The sequence below is a fragment of the Branchiostoma floridae genome, chromosome 10 (genome assembly GCF_000003815.2).
Source record: "Branchiostoma floridae strain S238N-H82 chromosome 10, Bfl_VNyyK, whole genome shotgun sequence".
In the NCBI taxonomy this organism is placed as follows: Eukaryota; Metazoa; Chordata; class Leptocardii; order Amphioxiformes; family Branchiostomatidae; genus Branchiostoma; species Branchiostoma floridae.
In genome coordinates, this window is record NC_049988.1 from 19,210,821 (window position 1) to 19,231,527 (window position 20,707).

A 20,707-nucleotide genomic window follows, 5' to 3' on the forward strand; every position below is an offset into this window, starting at 1 on the left:
TCCTTCCCCAGCTTATGTTACTGTCTTGAACCACCGGCTTGGAGATTAAGTAGAATCGGCAAATATACCAGATCCATATCCAGACGCATATATATGTCGTTTTTGCTGTGTTACCGTTGTCTACAGTGGACGAGTTAGAACGGGCATTACAGATGACAGAAGAAGAGTTCTGGGATCAGTACGGGATGAAGAAGCTAAGCCTCAGAAGGAACACACGAACATCGTGCTGACGTGAAAGAAGAAGACCTGATGAAACTATTTACGGACCCTGTTCTTATGTTTGTCTTTCCTGTATACAGTGGATGAGTTGGAATCAGCCTTGCAGCTATCAGAGGAGGAGTTCCGGGACCAGTACGGGATAACGAAGCCTCAGAAGGGAGACGGTAACATCGTGCTGACGTGCAGGTCCGGCAGGAGGACTAAACTGGCGCTGCCGATCGCGCAGAGACTCGGGTACACCAGGTAATGGTCATCAGATACCCCGTTCAGGCCGTAACGAGATAAAGTTCCGCTGTGATACGGTAACCGTAACAGACCAATAGCCTATAGGGCCCGAAATCAACTCATTGAAAGGTTTCATTAAAAGCTACCCACATACCAAATAATAAGACAGACAGACACATCCACCCCATCCCCACCCACATGCATACGCTACCGAAAACAACCTTCTTGCCAAAGGTAAAGATATGCAGTCCCAAAGTCGTAGAGGGGTTAACCATTTTAACCACTGTGTCAAGCAAGCGCTCGATAGCCGAAGCCCGACCCTCTCATCCCACCACCTTTTACCTCCCCAACCGAAGTCAGGTACCAATTTTTATACCAGTTCGGCAGTTGCTACGACACTACTTTTTTCTTTTCAATCCCTCTTGAATTCTGACTACTGAACTTGCTTTTTCAGGGCTAAGATATATGCAGGCGGCATCATAGAGTGGAAGAAAAACCACGGAGTGGACTAGAGAGAGAACGTTTACCAGACATAACAGTTAAGTTATACATGGACACTAGAAATAATCCGGCTATGCAACGAAGACAGAGTACGACTACAAGTCTTTATTTAACACAAACATTACAATTTATACACTAAGAACATCTTAAATCGAGCATACAATAGCGATGTACAAAATCTGTTATTTTTGTAGATGATATCCAACATATAAAAGTTTGTCATGTTCCAACTCTAGATCGAACAGTTAATATAAAGAGAACCATGGTAATGTTTTCAACGCATCCAATACTAGTACAATCAAGATATTTCTCGGCGTTAAATTTGACATATGTTAACACAAGAACAAGGCACTAAACATTCATAATGCTTAGCTACGACTACAATACAATGGCATATTCCCATCTACCCTCTCATTCTTTCATAGTCAACAGATATGGTCATGCAACTCAACACGCATTTGTATACTAATCGCCTAAACTACGAGCTTTTTACCTAAGACGAAACTTTATAATACAAATATTACAAATGCCTTGTCGCCAGACATATGATACGACAACAAATTCGTATCTTCTTTTTTCTGAAAAGTATTAGCGTTACTTATTTTGGAAAAGAGTGCTATACTGTCGTCATCGGTTAAACCTTACCATCTCTTTGACTTACTGTAGATACATAAATACCACATTTTTACAAAGTAGACCCAATCATACAAGGACGAAATAATGGAGCAGTCTCATTGGTTGTCGTCATTGTTACGTCACATTGACAATCGTAATGAACAGACTTGTAATTTGCAGAAATATCGTATTGGTCATAAAACTGCAGTGTCCATGCGATGAAGACCTTGATTTGTGACCTAACAACGTATTGACCAATAACATCGCTTGAAAGTGACGTAACGAAGTGTGGACCAATAATATCACTCAAATGTGACGTAATAAAAGTGTGGACTGCTAAAATGTTTCGAACGTGACGTAACGAAGTGTTGACCAATGAAATCGTTCGAATGTGACGTTCAAAAGTGTGCACCAATAAAATCGCTTGACTGTGACGTAACAATCCTCGGACCAATGAGATCGCTCCGCGTCGGTTCTAACAGAAGCCGCACGTCCGTCTGCAGTTGGTTCTGAGGTACAGGTTGCCAAGGGAACAGAACGAGACGAAATTCCTACAGCCTGAGTAGACGTCAATACACGTGTCGTTACCGCCGCTCACGTCTGGATGGGGGAGAGAAAAAGTTATTGGGTTAGGTACCAAATGTATAAAAAAAGGGAACTGTAATGAAAAAGTACGTTACAGCCAACTTGCAATTGGGAATCATAGCAATACGAGAAGATATTGAGGAAACAGAACTGGTCTCATTATGGAATGAATAGAAGACGTCGATGAAAACTAAAGACCCAAATTTGCTACCTAATACACGATCATTACTCCCTTCTTATCTTTTTCAAAAGTGTTGTCGTCATACATTTGTGTTGGAGGTTGCTACTGGTCTAACCCAATCCTGGATCTCAAGTTCCATCAAACTAAAGATGAGGTCTCGTGCACTGAGATGAAATTTTGTGGCAGTTCAGCCTCAATATCAGCTTTGACGTTACAGTGTCCTCAGTTTTTGTGGTTTTGACGTGACAATGTCCTTGTTGACGAAACAGAATAAAAAAAATGTCGATAAACCGGCTTGTGCCTGAGAAATTCAAGAGTGCTATTTCAAACTTTTCACATTTCTGAACCAGGGTCCGTTTGGGCAGATTTTGGGAACGAAGACTATAATACAGAAAACACCAAACTACACAAGACGTGAAGAGAATAGTCGTGGGCAGTATTTGTGTATATTTTTACGTATATCTTTTATCTTGCCTCTCTACAAACAGCCAAACAAACCCCAGTTTGGGAATGTGACATCTTTAGTCTTATACAGGTCTTTACAAACAAACAAACAAACAAACAAACCAAACAAACAAACCTGTAGTGAACGGAAGGCACGTGGGCAGCTCCCTGTTGCCCTTCCTGCCTCGCCACTTGCCGTCCTTGTCGCACCAGCGCGTTTTCCCGCCCTTCAGCTGGTAACCCTCGTCACACGAGAACCCCACCAGGTCTAGGAACTGCAACCGCTCTTCCCCGCCTGGGCGATAAAGGGTTAAAAGAGCACAATGTTAATAACATTTATGAATGAATGTATGAATGAATGGTTTATTTCATCATTGTTACGTAACTGCTAACCAATCAATATATCGAACTCTGAAATACGTCATCGTCAGGTGACTACACAGCCAATAACGTACTTTCTGTGGTTCATCCTCGGAGATTCCTTTTAACAAAATGGTGGAGGCTTCACGTGTCTACAACAGCCAATAGCGTACCTTCTGCCATCCCATCGGTGTCACGTGACTCTCCCTCCAGTAGGAGGGCTGCGATTCGCTCCCAGCGGCCGTTCGGCACCTCCGGCGGGGCACACGTGACGTCGATCCGCACGCACCGCGGCAACTGCATGCCGATCACCTCGATTTCTTCTAGCTGCATGGAGAAAAAAGGTGAAAATTTTGAGTTTGAGTTCATCACCACCCAGATATTCGCTTGACAATGTAACGTTATATTGTAGCTAGTCTTCCTTTGGGTCATTAACATAAAAACCTGTTCAAAACAACATGACGTCAAAATAACATAAACATTCTATTCATATACAGAAATATCAACAAAAGAGAAATATAACACATTAGTGTACATGAGTTCTCTATGTAGAAAGAATTCTAATAACCTTACAGCCTTACAATTTCAAACCATTCCAGGCGTTGTAGATTCTGTACAGAAAACTTTGATTTTTTTCTGACTTTCTGAGACTTAATAGAATACAAAAAGTGAACAATTAACGATAACTGGTTGACATACCAAGTACTGAGTATCCAATACCAGATCAGATAAGTACAAGAGACGTGCCTTCAAGTATTAATTTCTCAACCCGAAACCGTTTTTCCCATAGTTTCACCATCGTGGAGAGGAAATCGTTGCCATTAACTATTGTGCCATTAAGTACTGTGGGAACATTATCATTAGATAGCTCAAAACATCGAGCTCGAAATGTGCAGAAAAGAATGCTAAGTTATCTATAAATCTATCATTTACATATCACGATGTCTATCAGTACTACTACAGCAGCTATAAGCAACAGATTGCATACCGTCGGAGACCGTGGCTTTGTTGTGCTTGCTTCCGGCTTCGCGGTTGTGAAGTTCTGCATTCTCTGTGTCGAAGCGCTAGGGGTCGCTGTTGTTGTTGTCGTTTGCTTCGTTGTCGTTGCAAACGTTGAAGTGGTAAGAATGCTCTGCGCATGCGTAGTGGGCACTGCAACGGTTTGAGTGGAGACAATGCCCTCGATTTCCGTTAAGATCTCGCCCTCAGATGACGTCACATTCTCGTTGATGACGTACCATCCCGCCGACAACGTGGTTGGTGCAGGAGCCGTGACGTTTTCGTTGATGACGTTGCTCTCCGTCGTTCCTGGAGCAACAACCGGGTTGTCCACGCCGCCGTCCACACTTCCGGTCGGGCTGTCTAGCGGAAACAGTTCGGGATCGTCCTCCAAGTATCCGTACGGGTATTCCACAACGATCGCCTTGTTGTTATCGGCTGCGGAGAGCGCTTTTCCAGCCTTGCGTCCGTTGGGCCACGTGACCTCCAGATCGGTGGCAAGGATTCCCGAACCCAGCCCGAAGTGCGCGATCGGCTCCGACTGGGAGAGGTAGCCCGTCCCGGCATCCACCACGCGGATCTGGGAGTCACCATTGGAGGTCCTGATGACGACACGGGCTCCACGGGCCGGGGCGCCATGTCTATAGAGGGGAGTAAATACATAATATCAAGTCGTTTAAACGTCCGTGACAATGGAGGTATAACTGCACAAAAAGCGGGATTCACAAATAGTAATAACTGCCTGGCAATTAAGTTGCTTTGGTTGCTTCAGGCAATCATGTAGGATTTATCGCTATTGTTAGGGCAACCATTCCAGACGTACCTGTCTGACTTATCTGGGGAATAATCTCGTGAACAGATAAAACGATACCCGGAATTATACATGGAGGGCTTATACTCCACAAGAGGTGAGATATACCAATGTATGGCACTTTTCTGGTGCGTTAACAAATATAGCGACTGTCCCCTATCCTTGTTTTGGGTAGGACTCGGATCCAGTCGGTCTATTTGCCCAGGCACGACGTATACCACACGGTACCACGTCATGAGTTCAAATGTTATATCAAACGTAATGGGGTCAGAGGGTTTTGGAACTGGGAAACAAAATGGCGACTGTCGCCTTACCTTGTTTTGGGCAGGACTCGGATCCAGTTGTTCTGTTTGCCCAGCCGCGGCCTGTGGACGGACAGCACGTCCGGAAGGTCAGGACCGTGAGACAGGACAAGTTCCAGCTGTCCGTCGTGGTCAAGGTCAGCTGTCACGCCACCTGGGGAGGTCAGAGGTTACGTTATTTCAAAGTCAGGTGTGGTGTAAAGGTATTTTGAAGGCCTATATTGTTTTTAATTTATTATTAGGTGATAAGAAAGGTGTTACTGAGGTATGTAACTTCCTTTGATATTATGGTATCTGTTACAATGTAAACAGTTATATCCTAGACATGTTTTGATTTAAAGATGAACAGGTGACGAAGCCCGTTTATTCCAAGTAATGAACATTTGTAGATGAGATGTTTGTGGGGCAGCATTCTAGTACACTGTGCCACAGTCATGATATGTAATGAATATTCTAATATTCTATCAACAAACTTCCCTGAAGGAAAGTGGACCCCCTTACACTTGAAGGAAAGCGACCCCCCCCCCCCCCACCCCTTACACCCACCTGTTCCGTATCTTCCTGCCTCCACGGCGTCTCCTGCGTCCAACTGGTCAAAAACTGGAACCTTCCCGACATCCCTCTGCCGTACTCTACAGAAAAGGAAAAAAGAAAAGAAAAGAGATGAACGTGCGTCTTTTCTTCTTCTGTTGGTCTTAACAGGACGAGCAGAACGCATACACATGTTTTCCTAATGAACAGCCAACCCTGGCTTAAAACCCACCGCGTGTCGTCCCAAACCTTTTATTCGGATTGCTTTCACGACGAAACTGAGAAGAATAGGATTGCTACCTTTTTACTCACACCAAGGTCCATACCATTCAGCCAGTCATTTTAATCCACTTATCCACCAAATCGGTCATTCGTTTACCTGTACAGTGTGTTTGGTGCTATCCTGCCAGCGATCCAGTTGACCACGTTCTGGAAGAACACCTCGGTGGTCCCGTCGTTGTCGAAGTCGGCTGCGAACACGGACGTGACCGGAGACGGACGCTGGAAGTTCTTGCCTGCAACGTTCTGTGGAGGCGCCAGGGGCGCGGTTAGTCTACGAGTCACTCTACACGATGAAATTATGTTTTTTCGTAGATAAAATGAAAATGGGGAAGAACAGTAGCAAAGATCATCAGACATCACTAAAAGAAAGTAACTCTAGATAATCTCAAGAGAAAGAAAGAACAAAAGCAAGTACGTTTTTAATATTAGCCAGCTGACGTATTCGATACAGACTTCATTTGACCCTTTACCTTCTAAGTCACGTGTCCGAAGGGTCACGTGTGAGACTAGTGGGTCAGGCATTTTGAAGAAGGCTCTACAGAAGTCCTGGGCTTTAGAGTTTCAAATTTATTTATGTTAGACTTCTTAAGTTCACTCAACTATAACGCGGTTGAAGACTTTGAAGAAGCAAAAGAAGAAGAAAAGCGTTAAGACCTTGAATATATTTCTGCCGTCCTGTGCCTTGGTCTGGACCCATAGGCGGTGCGGGCCCATCCAGTTCCCGTAGACGATGTCCAGCGTCCCGTCAGCGTTAAAGTCCGCCAGCGCCACCCCGCGACTCTTTCTGGAATGCCAGTGGTCGTCGTGAAGCCTTGCGTCCAGAATGCCTGAATCGATCAATTCAAATAAAACCTTTTTAAAGGAAAATAACTAACAAAAGATAACTAGCAACAATTATCTTTTATCTTGTCTACTCGTGAAGCAGTGACATAAATGTACGCCACCTAGTCGGTCTTTTCGGAACTGCATGGGTGCATTTGTTGGAGACCTTGAAACCAGATTATTACGTCATAAAATGATGTTTGGGTTTCCCTAAGTTATGGTCTTTGGATTTCTTTATTACTTAAATGGATAATAGCACAAGAAGGTGCAAGTTATGAAATTAGAACCCAATTTGTATAATGATCGATGGTGTGTTTTCAGATGCTCTTTCCGTAAAAGGCAAACACAAGCAACAAAATATCCAATACAGCAAACATCCTAAACACTGGACGATCCCCAATCAAGACATCTTAAGCTCACCTGAAGGTTCGGCCACCTCCTCGAAGGTGCCGTCTCCCCTGTTCTTGAGCAGCAGGTTGGGAGACTTGCCGTCTGTGGTGACGAAGATGTCCGACATGCCGTTGTCGCTAACAATCGGGCCAACAGCTACTCCAAAACCGCCTGTGAGAGAAAAAAGAGCAACAACAATACCATGACTGGTATTTCTTTAACACTTGTACGCATACTAGTCACAAAGATTCAAACGTGAAGGAAACTTAAAAAAGTCAACGATTTTGATATATATGATAGATATGCTCAGGAAAGTTTTCGATGTCGATTCAAGGAAAAATCTTTCCTAATGCTCACTTACGTCTGTCACATTTTTTTCGATACATAGTAAACGTTTACATTTTCGGTTTTTGTCTGTTACAAGACGACCTCAAATAAGCTAGCTGCAAGTAATTTCCCGTATCACTTGCAACTAGCCTTCAGACTCTAGACTTGCTACAGTCGTCTTACTGATATGACCAGAAATGACAAAACTTGAAGACCTACCTGCGAAGAAGTTGACGCCCACCTCCCCAGCTACGTCACTGAGTTTGATCCTCCCAGCCGTGACGTCACTATCGTCCATGTCCATCTCGATCATCTTGTGGGAGGCGCCGCTCCACCCGTCTGACGTCACGAAGAACGAGTAACGGCCGGAACCCTGAACAAATGAATAAACAAACGAACAAAGAGATAATGAATAAATCGACAAAGAAACAAAAATATGAGTCATGTTAGACATCAAGTCTCACAGTCGCCTGAGGTCACGAAGAAGGAATACCGGAAATATATCAGTAATTAAAACAAAAATTTGAGTTATGTTAGACATCAAGTCTCACAGTCGCCTGAGGTCACGAAAAATGAGTACCGGCCATAGCGCAAGAACCCTAAATAAATAAGAAAATACATAAACATACAACTTCATTGATTAATTGATCAATTAATAAACAAACAAAAATATGAGTCATGTTATACATCAAGCCCTACAGCCTTCTGACGTCACGACGAAAGACCGGCTAGAACCCTATACAATAAATAAACAAACAAATAAATACACAAAAGAATGAGCATGAGCTATGCTAGTCTTGTGTTATGGTCGCCTCTCTGGAAATTCTCCACTTTAATAGTATTGGCCTAAACCCTGGAAGAATAGAACATATGAATTTCATCCTTTTGAAATCTTGAAAGAAAGCGGTGCTTTGACCACAAGGTCCCAGGTTCGAATCCAGGGTGGTCTGTCGATGTTTCGGGACTCGATTCTTAGGTACAGGTGACCTCAATCGCCGTTAGTCCTGTCTCAGTGCGGGCTACACCTTGAGCACGTTAGAGACCCACCACAAATCTACAGGTTTAGGGCTGCCCCTGTCGTGTTCAGGTCAGTCCAGTCGTTGACGAACGGCAATCGCCACGGACCTTTGCACTTCGACAACATGGTGACACCGGGACGAACTGTACTGAACTAAGTAGTTAGCTTTTGGCTGTCACGAATAGTCTAGTCGGCCTCAAAACAGTTCAATGCTAGAGTTCGGAGATCGCAAACCACCCTCAAATATTGTGCCATTGGCACTGTCATTATAATATAATAATAACTTTATTGCACAACAATTGTACAAGGTACAAAGAATGGCTTATATGTGACAGGGACGGTTTTCTCTGTCGGTCTTAAATATGGCCGATCCTCAATCGATACGCCCGAAGATCGTGGATAATTAATGTGACAGGGGTTTTGCAGAAGTAATTAAAGATCAAACAGGAACAATTAGCAAATGTATTCGCCAGTAATATACCCACCGTTCTGTCGATGCAGGCCACGGATTTCGCGGAGAGAGTTTGGCCGAGACCGAGGTTGTATTCCTCCCTCAGCACGTCCCTGTACCTCCCCTCGTGAAAGTGGAACAGTCTGTCGGCCTGCGCCAGGTCGCTATCCTCCACACTGTTGGACTGCGTGTTCACGATGTAGATTTCTTCCCAACTGGAGTAGGGAAAAGTATGTGATAAAAAAAACAATTAGTGAATAAAAACTACATCTAAGAACGGAACGTTCGGCTGCAGTACCAAGAAAAACTGCTAAGGGCGCCAAAATCTCTTCAATTCGTGGATAAAGGAAGGCATGCCAAATTCTTGAACAACCCATTCATACCTTCTATTTAACCACACAAATACTATTGACTTGGTAAAAATATGTTCACGATGTAGATCTCTTCCCAGCTAGGATAGGGAAAAAATCGTATATTCAACGGCTTGTGGTCAAAATATAAGCATTCATCTTTTTTTACATAATCATTCCCCAAGGCTGATCATAAGGAGCAAACAGATATGATACCGTAATTGCATAAAGGGTAAAAATTATATCTTAAGGATGTAACGTTCGTTAGACCACTTCAAGGCAATGAACTAAGAAGTTGAAAATAATCGTACAAGGAGCTCAAGGCAGTGGTGGACATTTGTTTGAAGGCTGATAATTATTTGTAGACAGGAGGGAAACAGTTGTCATCGAGAGATTTCCATAGTTTGGCTGTTCGGGGAAAGAAACTGTTGCTGTTGAAGGACTTTGAGATCGGTAATTGAAAAGTATTGTGATTTGAGTTTGAGGAAAAACCTAGTGTTGCGCTGAAAGGCTTTCAATGGAGGGACAAGTAGTGCGACACAACTGTTTCAGATATAGACAGATGTACATTTTTGTAAGACAGATTAGAGTCAGTCTGAACATGTCAGCAACAGCCCCAACCATCTGGTGCAGACTACAGACCCGCCCTGCGGCCAGGATTGTAGCAACAGTTTCAGCCATTCGGGTAACCTGGAATCCAGTCTCCTTGTGGTACTGGATACCGTAGTTAGTGTAGGCTGTCTACGGGGCCAGTGCAGCTCTCAGCCGCCGATGTAATAGTTCACACACGGTAGGATTTTCACGCGGTTAGACTTTGCCCAGTGGGAAAAGTCCTACCGCGTGAAAATCCAACGGGTGTGGCCGATTACCCCGGCGGCTGAGAACTACACTGGCCCCGTAGAGAGCCTACACTAGCTACGGTAGGCCGTGCCACAAAGAGACTGGATTCCAGGTTACCATTCGGAACATTCTTCTCTGCACAATTAAGCCGTGAGGGCGACAGATACGGATCTCAGGAATCCTGGTTATGCTTGTAGCAAGTCGGGGTGAAACCTTCAGTCTTACAAGGTGGTAACCTTCTCAAGGACACCAGCTGACGTCTTGCTAAGTTTTCTGACTTCTCTCTCTTGCTCTCTGACTCTCTCTCTCTCTCTCTCTTTCTCTCTCTCTCTCTCTCTGTGTGTGTGTGTGTGTGTGTGGTGTCTCCCTAGCAAGTCGGGCTGCAACCTTCGATACCACAAGGTGGTAACCTTTTCAAGGACGCCAGCTGACGTCTTGCAAGCAAATGTTAAGAGATGACAGTATGGTTTTCTGACTCTCTGTCTCGAGACAGAGATCTCTCTTCCTCTGTCTCTCTCTCTCACCCGCTCACTCGTTCCCTCTCTATGCTGGCCTTGTCTGTCCGTTTGTGTGCCTGTCTGTCTTCGTCTCTGCGATTACCAATATACACCGTGCAATATTGCCATATGACTTTACTTATAGTAATGTTGTTTTTGTCTATGAGAATTATGGAAGGGTCGCAAAGAAATGTTTGGGTAAAGGCGTGAAGTCTGCCCTCGCAAAGGCGGCATTTTCTGTTTTTCTGTAACAATTTCTACCCTTAAATGGAGATCATGTTGTTTTCTTACAGTCAATTGTTTGGTTAGAAAGCAACAAAACGGATATAAGTTAAACCCTGTACAAAACTGTAAAGGTGGGAATTATAAGGAATATCCCGAAGTCTCTTACCCATCACCGTCAATGTCACAAGCGGCCACGCTGATGCCATTTCCTTCCGGGTCACGCAGGAAGTAGTAAGGGGATTCTGGATTGTCCACGGCAATGTTCTCGTACCGTCTCCTCTCGGAGCTCCATTTCAGGACGAGATTCGGACGGCCATAGCTAGCAATCAAACATTAGATCAATATTTAAAAAAAAAGGAAAGACGAAGAAATGTATTGCACGACAATTGTACACGGCACATTGGATGACAACAACTATTACACAAATACAAAATAGAGGCCTGCATATGGAATAAAAGTCAACATCTTTTAAATGAGTAGAGAGATATTGGTATCATGTTCATTGTGTTATACTGGAGGTCTGACGTCACAGTCGCCATATTGGTCGGTTAAACTGGAATGGTCAAACATACAACTTGCGATCATACTGTACATTCATTTATTTTCGCGTGGACTAATTTCATGGTAAGAATCTGGAAGGTGTTGATGTCAACTAATTTTGCTATTGACTATTGGTTTCTGTCATTAAAATAATCATTATTGTGACATCATCAATATATGAGCAAATTGGGAGAACGATTGTCGTAATTCTCACAGAACTGTCGTAATATGTGCTATAGCAAAACGGGCTTGTAGTTGGCGAATGGAGAGAAAATAGTTCCTGAGTACCTGGCGACGAAGATTTCCATTGGAAATGACAACAGATGGTGTCGATTCAAATTCTGACCAATCGGAAGGAGTGATACACACATGACTCAGGCCAATCAGAAAGAGATACTGTAGCAAAACGGGCCTGTAGTTGGCGAATGGAGAGAAAATAGTACCTGGCGACGAAGATCTCCATCTTGCCGTCCCTGTTCACGTCCGTCACGGTCATGCCGTAGTACCGCTGGCTCGGGTTGGATCCCTGCGCGGGGTCAAGGGTCAGTGACGTCACGTCCTCGAACATCGGTCCCTCCACAGAGCGCTTGCGCAGATCTCTCAGTAGCGGTGCCCTCTGGGGAAGAGCTACTTCCTGTGTGTTGGGAAAAATCGTTTTGAGTTTTCGAAAAAAATATCAAAACAGGTATTACATACTAACCTAGCCATTCAACCAAATAAACCCCATTTCGGCCAATTCAAACTATCCTGTCAGTACTCAAATAAGTACCCTAGGCTGGTAGACACTATAGACTGCACCTCTCTAATTATAAGTCCTTGTGTGAATGTACAGATGCCTTAAAAAAACAGTTCGCGGTCTTTTCCCCGCTCATTTCACATTTCAAGATCTATAGAGCTCTATCCTTCACTATCGTCAGGTCTTTCCTATAGAAAAAGTTGGCTCCTTGTTTCCGTAAGGCAATTTCAAAATATTCAAGTAATTGGACATGCCATCCATAGTCTTTAGGTACGCTTGTCTCGCCACCGTAAGCACCTTAGTAAATGCACGTACAGACGTCTCATACAGTTCTTAGACAGTTAACGACTTGTTTGTACCCCTTTCATAGTTTCAGATCCGCATGATTCATTCTACAAAGGCAAAGAATTGCTAAATCTTTCAAAAAAGTAAGTTTCATTACTTTCTTAGGGCGTTTGAAAACTATAAATATGAAAGAAGTAACTGAACAAGTGACCGATGGTCTTTGGGTGCATTTTGCCTTGCCGTAATATTAAAGCACCCCAGTAAGCGTGCAGACGTCTAAGAAACAAGAAGCACAGTTGACGCCTTGTCTGCGGTTTGGGCAGCAAACATCCGGCGGTCTTTACTGGCTTGCAGTGCGGTTAGCACGTGCTTGCAGATCCGACCGCTGACGGACAGACACAAACCTGATGGCTGCTCTTTTCGTTCCTGTCCACACTGGAGGGTTTTGTTGAAGAAACCCGAGTCCTTCCGACTGTTTATTCGGTTGTCAGAGAATAAGGCTTCGGAGGGGCAAAAATGCCCGCAGGCGGCAGGATTGTAAACAGTTCTAAATAGAAACCCCGACCTCCCTGAGATAGTGTCAGGTCAGTGTGGTTTGTGGATTGACCCTGTTGTCTTTTTACATCAAGGGAGTTGCCGTGAATGTTCTAGATCTTCTAGAAATAGGGATTTGGAAACTTCGCAATATTCAATATCTTTTGCCTCTCTTGAGCAGTTCTATAAAGAAAATCCCCTTCCCTGTGACAATATTGGGTCAGTGTGCTTTGTGGATTGACCCTATTTTCTTTTTACATCAAGGGAGTTGCCGATGTTCCTGATCTAGACTTCTAGAAATAGGGACTTGAAAGCTTCGCAATACTCAATATTCGTTGCCTCTCTTGAACAGTTCTAAATAGAAAACCGACCCCTCTGCGATAATGTTAGGTCAGTATGGTTTGTGATTTGAGTCCGTTTGACCCTGTTTCCTTTTGCCTTAGGATATCTATAATTAATTTTTTCGACATCGACGCTCTTCCGGATAAAACCGCTTAGTGACGGGGGAACATTCATAATATCTAGTTTATACATTTGTATTCCGCATGAGTTTTAACAAACAGACTATAATATTACTTAAATGCACAATCCTGTATTATCGACCTGTACGTAACTTGGTTGGGCAAAAATTTACCGTATTACGATAAAGGCCTTCATTCATCTTAATACTCGGACAGTACAGGTCAGTGTGCCTTCTGGATTGACCTTATTTTCTTTTTACTTCCAGGCGACTACCGACAACAACGCTCTGGTGGATGGACAGAGCTTAGTACTGGGAAAATAAGATACATGCAATATTTTGAAGAATAAATGGTTTTTGATGACGGGAAAATAAATAAAATATGATATCTTAGGCTCTTTTGAACAGTTCTAAATAGAAAACAAAAGTCACGGTGATGGGTTAACGTTAGGACAGTCAAATTCTTAGATTGACCTCGTTTCATTCTTATTTAAGTGTCGGCCCATCTTTAAGACACAGAGACCTTTGTGACTTCTGTACTAGTAACATGTCCTTGAACCGAGCTATTTTAAAGACTGAACGAAGCTGAACATAAATGATACATCGATAGAATAAGAAAACGTATAGTCATATTCAACATCGAACTTTTATATATTTTATACATTCGCGAATTCGATACTCATATTTTGAGTTGCCATATTGTGTTGATCTTTTAAGTACCTATTAGACTTTATATGTTACATTTTAATCTTTCTTAAAGGTAATTTTCGTAGAGTGAGTACAGACTGTATAATTAATTAATTGGGAATGTTGATGATTATCATCAGATTAATGCACTTCTTGCAGGAGATTGCATCAGACTCTTAAGCACCTTTCTGTATTGGTGTGCGAGGCAATTTAGACGACTATCTTGTATTCTAAATTGTGTTTTTAAATTAACCAGTTCTCTCTCTCATATTGCACATTGAGAGATCTAAAAGGATATGGTCAGAAAACGTTTGAACCTTTGTCTAGTTCTTGCAATGACAAAGAACGGACAAAAATCTGTCGTGTGTTTGTTTAGTTTTCCCCGACAGGCTGCCTCGTGTCACTCAGTCGAGGATGTGCCCGACGTTTGATTTGTTTAATTCCTGGATCGGGATTGTGTAAACCGCGTCTGTGAAACTTCAGAAAGGGGTTTCACAATTCCCAACCGGCTCAGCTGACACGCACGCTACTGGAAAGACTCGGCTACGTCACATAAATTTCCAAACCGGGGGCCGGCCCGGCAGCTTTGAGGAACGCAAAGTATGATATAAAAGACATCAGACCACACAAGGCGTCAAGAGAACAGTCGTCGTGGCCATTATTGTGTATATTTTTACGTATACATTTCTACTGTCCGTTTCCACAAACAGCCCAGCCGGGCCCCGGTTTGGAAATGTGATGTAAGCCTAAGTAAGCCCAACTCTCCGAGACAGGGCAGACATTTAAGCTGTTGTTAAGTGTTTAACACTTCCGAAAAAGAACAAAACATTTTCATGACCCTTTGAAGATGTAAACAGTACATAACACCTTTCGCTATTCTCCAGACCTACGAGACTTCCTTTCTGGAAGCTTGTCTCTGTACCTAGTCCACCGACCCACGCTATCCTAACAACTTACTGTAAATGCATTTAAGTTCGCGGGGATTTAATTTCGCGGTAGCGGGAAAAATGACTTTTCGCGGTAACACCATCTACTGCAGTCTAATACCATAATAGAAAAATGTTCGCGGTGGATTTAATTTCGCGGTAAAGTGGTCGCCGCGAAAACCGCGAACATTAATCCACCGCGAACATTTCTGCATTTACAGTAATTCTTGACATTTTACGTATGGTACAAACCTTTAAGGGATCTTCTCCTGTGTTCAACCCTTACGTTAAAAGAACCATTTGCCTCTTAAAGGATTTCTAAGAAATGTTGAGGGGGACAGGAATGTACAGAAAGTCCGGAAGGGTCACCTGCGATACTACAGACCCCTACTATGGTGTTCTTTATACCTCTACGCAGTAAGGGTGTGTGTAGGATAGTCTGCAAGCAGATGTTAATATTAGGCCCACATCTAGTATTTCATCACTTTCTTAACGATTTGCCTCCTTGAAGAAAGTACAGTTTTATAGATGTGGTAAAAACAGCCGTAAGACTCTTAGACTGCTTCAGATTCTCACATCACATCTGCTTGAAGAGAACATGGCATAAGAAGGTCGCGCAGGTTAGTCGGACAGGACGGTCTAAAGATACCCACGGTATGTCACACCGAGACTCCAAAAATCTGACCACCAATTAAAGGGACTGTAAACCCAGACACACACTGGTTTACTCTACTCTCTCAACAGTGTTCCCTTCTTTCGTTTATCTTTGAAGCAGCAGGGTTATGAAGAGGTCTCCATCTCTGTATCTAAATGTTCTGTAAAAAAAATAATATGCAGAGCTTTGTTTTTAATACCTTTAAGGACGGAGTTACATTTTTTTTAAAATTCCGTCACTTAGTTTTTCATTATTCCATTTTGCATGTACATGTATGTACTCGTATGTATCAAAAACTTCGACACACCCATATTTTGCTACAGACCTTTGCGATAAGATCAGGAATGTAGCAGCCAGACCTTCGGCTTCCTGACAAGTACAAGTATTTCACAAAGTCGGGGATCGTACAGAAATCGTTCGTCATTTTTCACTGTTTCTAGTTGAAACTTGTTGATAATTGAAAATGTACCCGCCAGGTCTTGCTCTTATTGATATTACTCCTAGTGTATGATTTGTAATATAATTTCTTAGCTGCGTTCATATATTTTCTAATCTCGTTTCAATGTTACATTTTGTAAAACATTCACTAACTGATGAGCTTAAAACAATGCAGTAGAAGCCAGTTTATCGCACACTGGATAACAGCACACTTCGGTCAATTGCACGGAATCTCCAAATCCCAAACCCATTCACTCCATTCTTAGTGACTTCGCATTTCTGCATATGTCGGATAACTGCAGGAAATCTGCTGGAAAATTAAACGGCTTCTACTGTACCAATTCATGGTAAGATTTATAAAATACTAGTATATAAGAGTGTACATATCATTAGGGCAAAATGTAACGCTATTCGTTGACGTCTTCGCGCGATAAACGCAAACGAATAGATTTTATCTGTAGTTGATGTTGGCGATATTGCACGCTCCCCTGTCTCCTTCCTCTCGCGTTGTTATGAGAGATTGACAAGTTTCCGTTTAACCAGACCCGCCTGACCCCCCACCGCAAATTGGTCCCTGTGGAGGCCGCTCTGCCCACGCCCACTTACAACATCGTATCGGGACTGATGTTTTAGAAAGGCCTGATTTACACGACGAAAATTGTACAACAACCTAAGACGAGATCGTAGGTCCTCGGCATGACACCTTTCGTTGCTGCTTGTAAATCGGCCGCGGTGTTGTACGATCGACATCTTTATATTGTATGCCAGGGTAGACGTCGTACGCCAAGCGATTTCTCACGTGTAATAATCGGGCCTAATTTTTAGGGATTTCAGGTAAAGTGGGATGTTATACCATGTCTTTGCGGCATGGTATTGGGAGTTGACAATATCTCTTCTTCTACCGTCTTTTACCTGCCAACCAAAGTCACGGTACTGTGTTTACACCTGAGTGGAGATAGGAAAGTCGTGTTTAGTGCCTTTCCCAAGGGCACGACATCTAGCCAGGTATGCCAGGAATTATATCTGCAGTGACCTCGCGATCAAACTACTCTGTCATTGACGCCAAGTCTCTATGGGTAAGGGTGTGAAGTCTAGATCTTCCATCTCTGATTCCCCTGTTGAAATTGTTGAGCCTGACTAAGAAGGACTGCCCACGCCCATTCAAAAAGGTCAACATTGACGTCTAAGGAAGGCTCTAAGGAGTTCTTACTAATCAAGACATTTGGTCCGCTACACCCCATTAAGGAATAGTACTAATTTAGCGTGGGCAAGCTAACAGAAGTGGGCCGAATGATTCCTTAATTACGTCGGTATCTCACTGAAACTGGGGCATCTTGGTGGCGTCACTGCGACAGACTCAAAGAATTTGATCGATGAATACAAACCTCTTCACGCTTTTGTGCGTTTCCTTGTTTTTATCATACTTCAACGTTTTGCACGATATTCCCATTATAAAGCCATGGGCACCACAAATATGGATTGCGCCAACGTCCCAACATCCAGTGAGATTTCCTCTTTAGAATACCTGCCTTTAGCATTTAGGATTCGACAATAAGAAACGAATGTTTTAATATGTACCAAAGCAAACTTAAAAAAGACTAACATGATTTTTTGTGTTATGTTTGTAGAATACGTATCCGTTCGTAATATTAAAACTAATACAAGTTTGATTTGATGTTTATACGTCGTGTCGAGCTAGAATTTTCTACGTCCTATCGTGCCTGGCTCTTCACTTACAAACTGTGTGTGTTGGTTTTGTCATTTCAAAACTTGGCAAACTCTGTCCCTACATCTGGTAAACTAACGCGTAATTCAGGGGCCGTGGGACGTACTTCTTATCCAAACTTAGCCTCAGCAGACCCCAACATTGTGCCCTTAGGAAGGTACTTACTTAGTAGTACTAGTATTTAAGCACATACGTTTTCACCAGAACCAGGTGAAAATGAGTACCTATCTAGCTTTGGTTATGGACGTCTTCTTGGATTGAATGTAAAGCCAGAGCTCCACTGTTTGATCCAAAGTTCTGGATTTGAACCCCTAGCAGGACCCAACGCTGTGACCCTGAGAAGGCAATTTACACCTATTTTCTCACTCAACACATGTGAAAATAAGTATCTAGCTTTGTTTATGGGCGTATCGCCGCTCCAGGTTTTGAGGAGAGCCACAACTCAAGCCCCATCACACTTACTCGTACAAGTACCGAAAAGAGTAAGATCCCATCACACTTATCGAAAAAGGAGAAGTGTAAGTGGATCAAACCTTACAGTCAGGTATTACGCAGTTTTTACTTACTGTACAAAACGTGTGTGTTACGCAAAAAGGCGGTTGATGCGAAACAAACAAAGAGAACGTCGCGGGTAGTTGAAAACCGTTCCGCTTGTTTGTGTCCAAACTTAGCCCGCTGGTGCACAAACTGGCGCGCCCGTTAAGAGACCAACAACCTCGCGGCAGGGCGAGAAAAACAAAGTTGCGGACTCCAATTTGAGAAATTCCAGCCGAAAACGTGCTAAGCGTGGACCCCTGAGTAGGGGACCTTTGCACAACAACCGTATCATTACTCTGCAAGCAGAGGTTTGGCTCCAGTTGAGTTTTGACGTGTTTTAGGCGTTTTAATCAGGCTTTCTATTTTGTGCTGTTTTGTTTTTGTCCCGTTAGACCGCGCCACAAAAAGAAAATGGTACAAAATAGAAAACCCAATAAAAACGCCAAAGAACATGTCAATACAGCCGGGACCGAACCTCTGCTTGGAGTTCATACCCAAGAACCTACTGCATCGACTGTTGTCATTTTTTGCCTCGTAGAAAACTGCCTCCGCGTTTAGCGTACGTATTTATGCTTGTGAGAGTCAGGTTTGCGTCTTTTTGTAGTAAATGAGTTTCACGTATGTCTGTAAACATCTAGTTTACTGAATGACAGAATTTGTAAACGAAAATACGCGAAAAGACACAAACATAGGAAACTTCATCTGTGGTTGACGACTTGAGTTATAACTTATAGTGTACTCGATCGTATTATTTATTGGGACTCTTTGTCCAAGGGCTGTATTTTTTTCTACATCTCGTTTACTCCGTACTCGTGCTCAATTTTATTTCCTTTCCTTTCCTTTCTTTTCGGTAATTGTTGTAATGTTTAATACAGGCCCTCTAGGTAAGGTATTTGAGGTTTGCGCTCGGGTTTTTGACAGTTAGTCCGCAGATAGTCTGCCTTGTAAGACAAACACGTGAGCAGGTGCTTCACATTCACATCTGTTAGCGGCAGTTAAACAAACATCACCCCACGGGACAACCTGTCGCGAGAAACGTAGGAAATGTTTCTCTTAGGCACGATCTACACACAGTTTTTCCCGATATCGGCGAGCCTACAACCATTCGCCGACAGCTTTTTTTCATCGTCTAGATCGAACTGCTATATCGCCATTACGACATCGGGAAAATTTCTCCCGAAAGGTCCGGACCATTCGTACGAAAGCTTAGCAGGGGTCCCCGATAGCTTAGCAGGGGTCCCCGACAGCTTCCGCACGCGTGTAGATGTGTCCCGACTTCGGGAAGGCTCATTAGCATACAACGCGGGCTCATTAGGCTATATAGCTGTTTATGACTGCAAGCGCCACGGGTGTCCCGCGGCCAGCGTTCCAGATCCCTCCCGACACATCCAACGATATCGGTAAAAACGGTGTATAGATTGGGCCTTACAGACCCGGGTATAAGCGCGCGTTTTTTTAACCAGGTTGTTTAGAGTAAGATCATTAGACCACTTCAAGGCAATGAACTAAGAAGTTGGAAATAACTGCGCGCGGAGATAGCGGTGGACATTTGTTCGAAGACTCATATTATAAGTTGCAGACAGGAGGGAAGCAATTGTCGTCGAGAGAGTTCCATGATTTGGCTGTCTGGGGAAAGAAACCGTTGCTCTTGAAGGACTTGGAAACCGGCAATTGTCGGTGAATTGAACAGTGTAGCGATGTGAGTTTGAAGAAAACCTAGTGTTGCGCTGAAAGGCTCTCAGTGGAGGGACAAGTAGTATGGGATCACTGGAGCTTTGATCAGCGTTTTCCTTTCCCCACCGCTAAAGTACACAGTAGCAGGACATGGCGTCTGCCCAATCTGCTACTGTTTATACAGGGGTGTCTGATTTTATTTTCATAACGCCACGAGTGGGGAAAAGGGGATCATGGCGAGTGGATGTTTACACTGCAGTTAGGGACCGTACGGCGTTTAGTGAGGGGGGAGGGCCGGTCGCCAGAGGGTCGGGCCAAAAAATTTTTGCATGGCCCTCCCCCCAGGTAAATTTTTTTTTGCTAGGCCCTCCCCCCAAGACAAAATATTTTTGCTTGGCCCTCCCCCCTCCTATCAACTTTGAAAAAAAATATTCAAGACGCCAATAAAACACTGCGCTCCCGCATTCGGAAATGTCCTTTGCGTCATACTTTTTCATGATTTTCATCGAGAAGCAGATCCGTCTCACCCCTAGT

General features: G+C 43.4%; 2 protein-coding genes and 1 long non-coding RNA gene across 3 annotated transcripts in view; 1 reads left to right on the top strand and 2 right to left on the bottom strand.

Moving 5' to 3' along the window:
* The window catches only part of LOC118425060 (rhodanese domain-containing protein CG4456-like), a 2,354-nt gene extending 1,398 nt beyond the window's left edge, over nucleotides 1–956 (top strand). Inside the window, exons 3-4 of the mRNA XM_035833877.1 lie at nucleotides 300–462; nucleotides 899–956. Coding sequence (XP_035689770.1) covers nucleotides 300–462; nucleotides 899–956 — 221 coding nt within the window. The remainder of the gene's footprint in view (nucleotides 1–299; nucleotides 463–898) is intronic.
* Nucleotides 957–1,030: 74 nt separating this feature from the next.
* Nucleotides 1,031–3,061, bottom strand: LOC118423906. Its single transcript, XR_004832136.1, has 2 exons — nucleotides 2,907–3,061; nucleotides 1,031–2,160 (listed from the first exon to the last, which is right to left on the bottom strand). It is a non-coding gene; the product is annotated as an uncharacterized LOC118423906 (long non-coding RNA).
* Nucleotides 3,062–3,274: 213 nt separating this feature from the next.
* Nucleotides 3,275–20,707, bottom strand: part of LOC118425061 (cartilage acidic protein 1-like) — a 20,481-nt gene continuing 3,048 nt past the window's right edge. The window contains exons 2-13 of the mRNA XM_035833878.1: nucleotides 11,959–12,149; nucleotides 11,142–11,294; nucleotides 9,470–9,514; nucleotides 9,098–9,278; nucleotides 7,810–7,967; nucleotides 7,298–7,473; nucleotides 6,710–6,882; nucleotides 6,153–6,298; nucleotides 5,789–5,874; nucleotides 5,255–5,396; nucleotides 4,119–4,770; nucleotides 3,275–3,457 (exon numbers count right to left, since the gene is read on the bottom strand). Of these exons, the coding sequence (XP_035689771.1) occupies nucleotides 3,275–3,457; nucleotides 4,119–4,770; nucleotides 5,255–5,396; nucleotides 5,789–5,874; nucleotides 6,153–6,298; nucleotides 6,710–6,882; nucleotides 7,298–7,473; nucleotides 7,810–7,967; nucleotides 9,098–9,278; nucleotides 9,470–9,514; nucleotides 11,142–11,294; nucleotides 11,959–12,083 (2,220 nt within the window). The 5' untranslated portion in view covers nucleotides 12,084–12,149. The remainder of the gene's footprint in view (nucleotides 3,458–4,118; nucleotides 4,771–5,254; nucleotides 5,397–5,788; nucleotides 5,875–6,152; nucleotides 6,299–6,709; nucleotides 6,883–7,297; nucleotides 7,474–7,809; nucleotides 7,968–9,097; nucleotides 9,279–9,469; nucleotides 9,515–11,141; nucleotides 11,295–11,958; nucleotides 12,150–20,707) is intronic.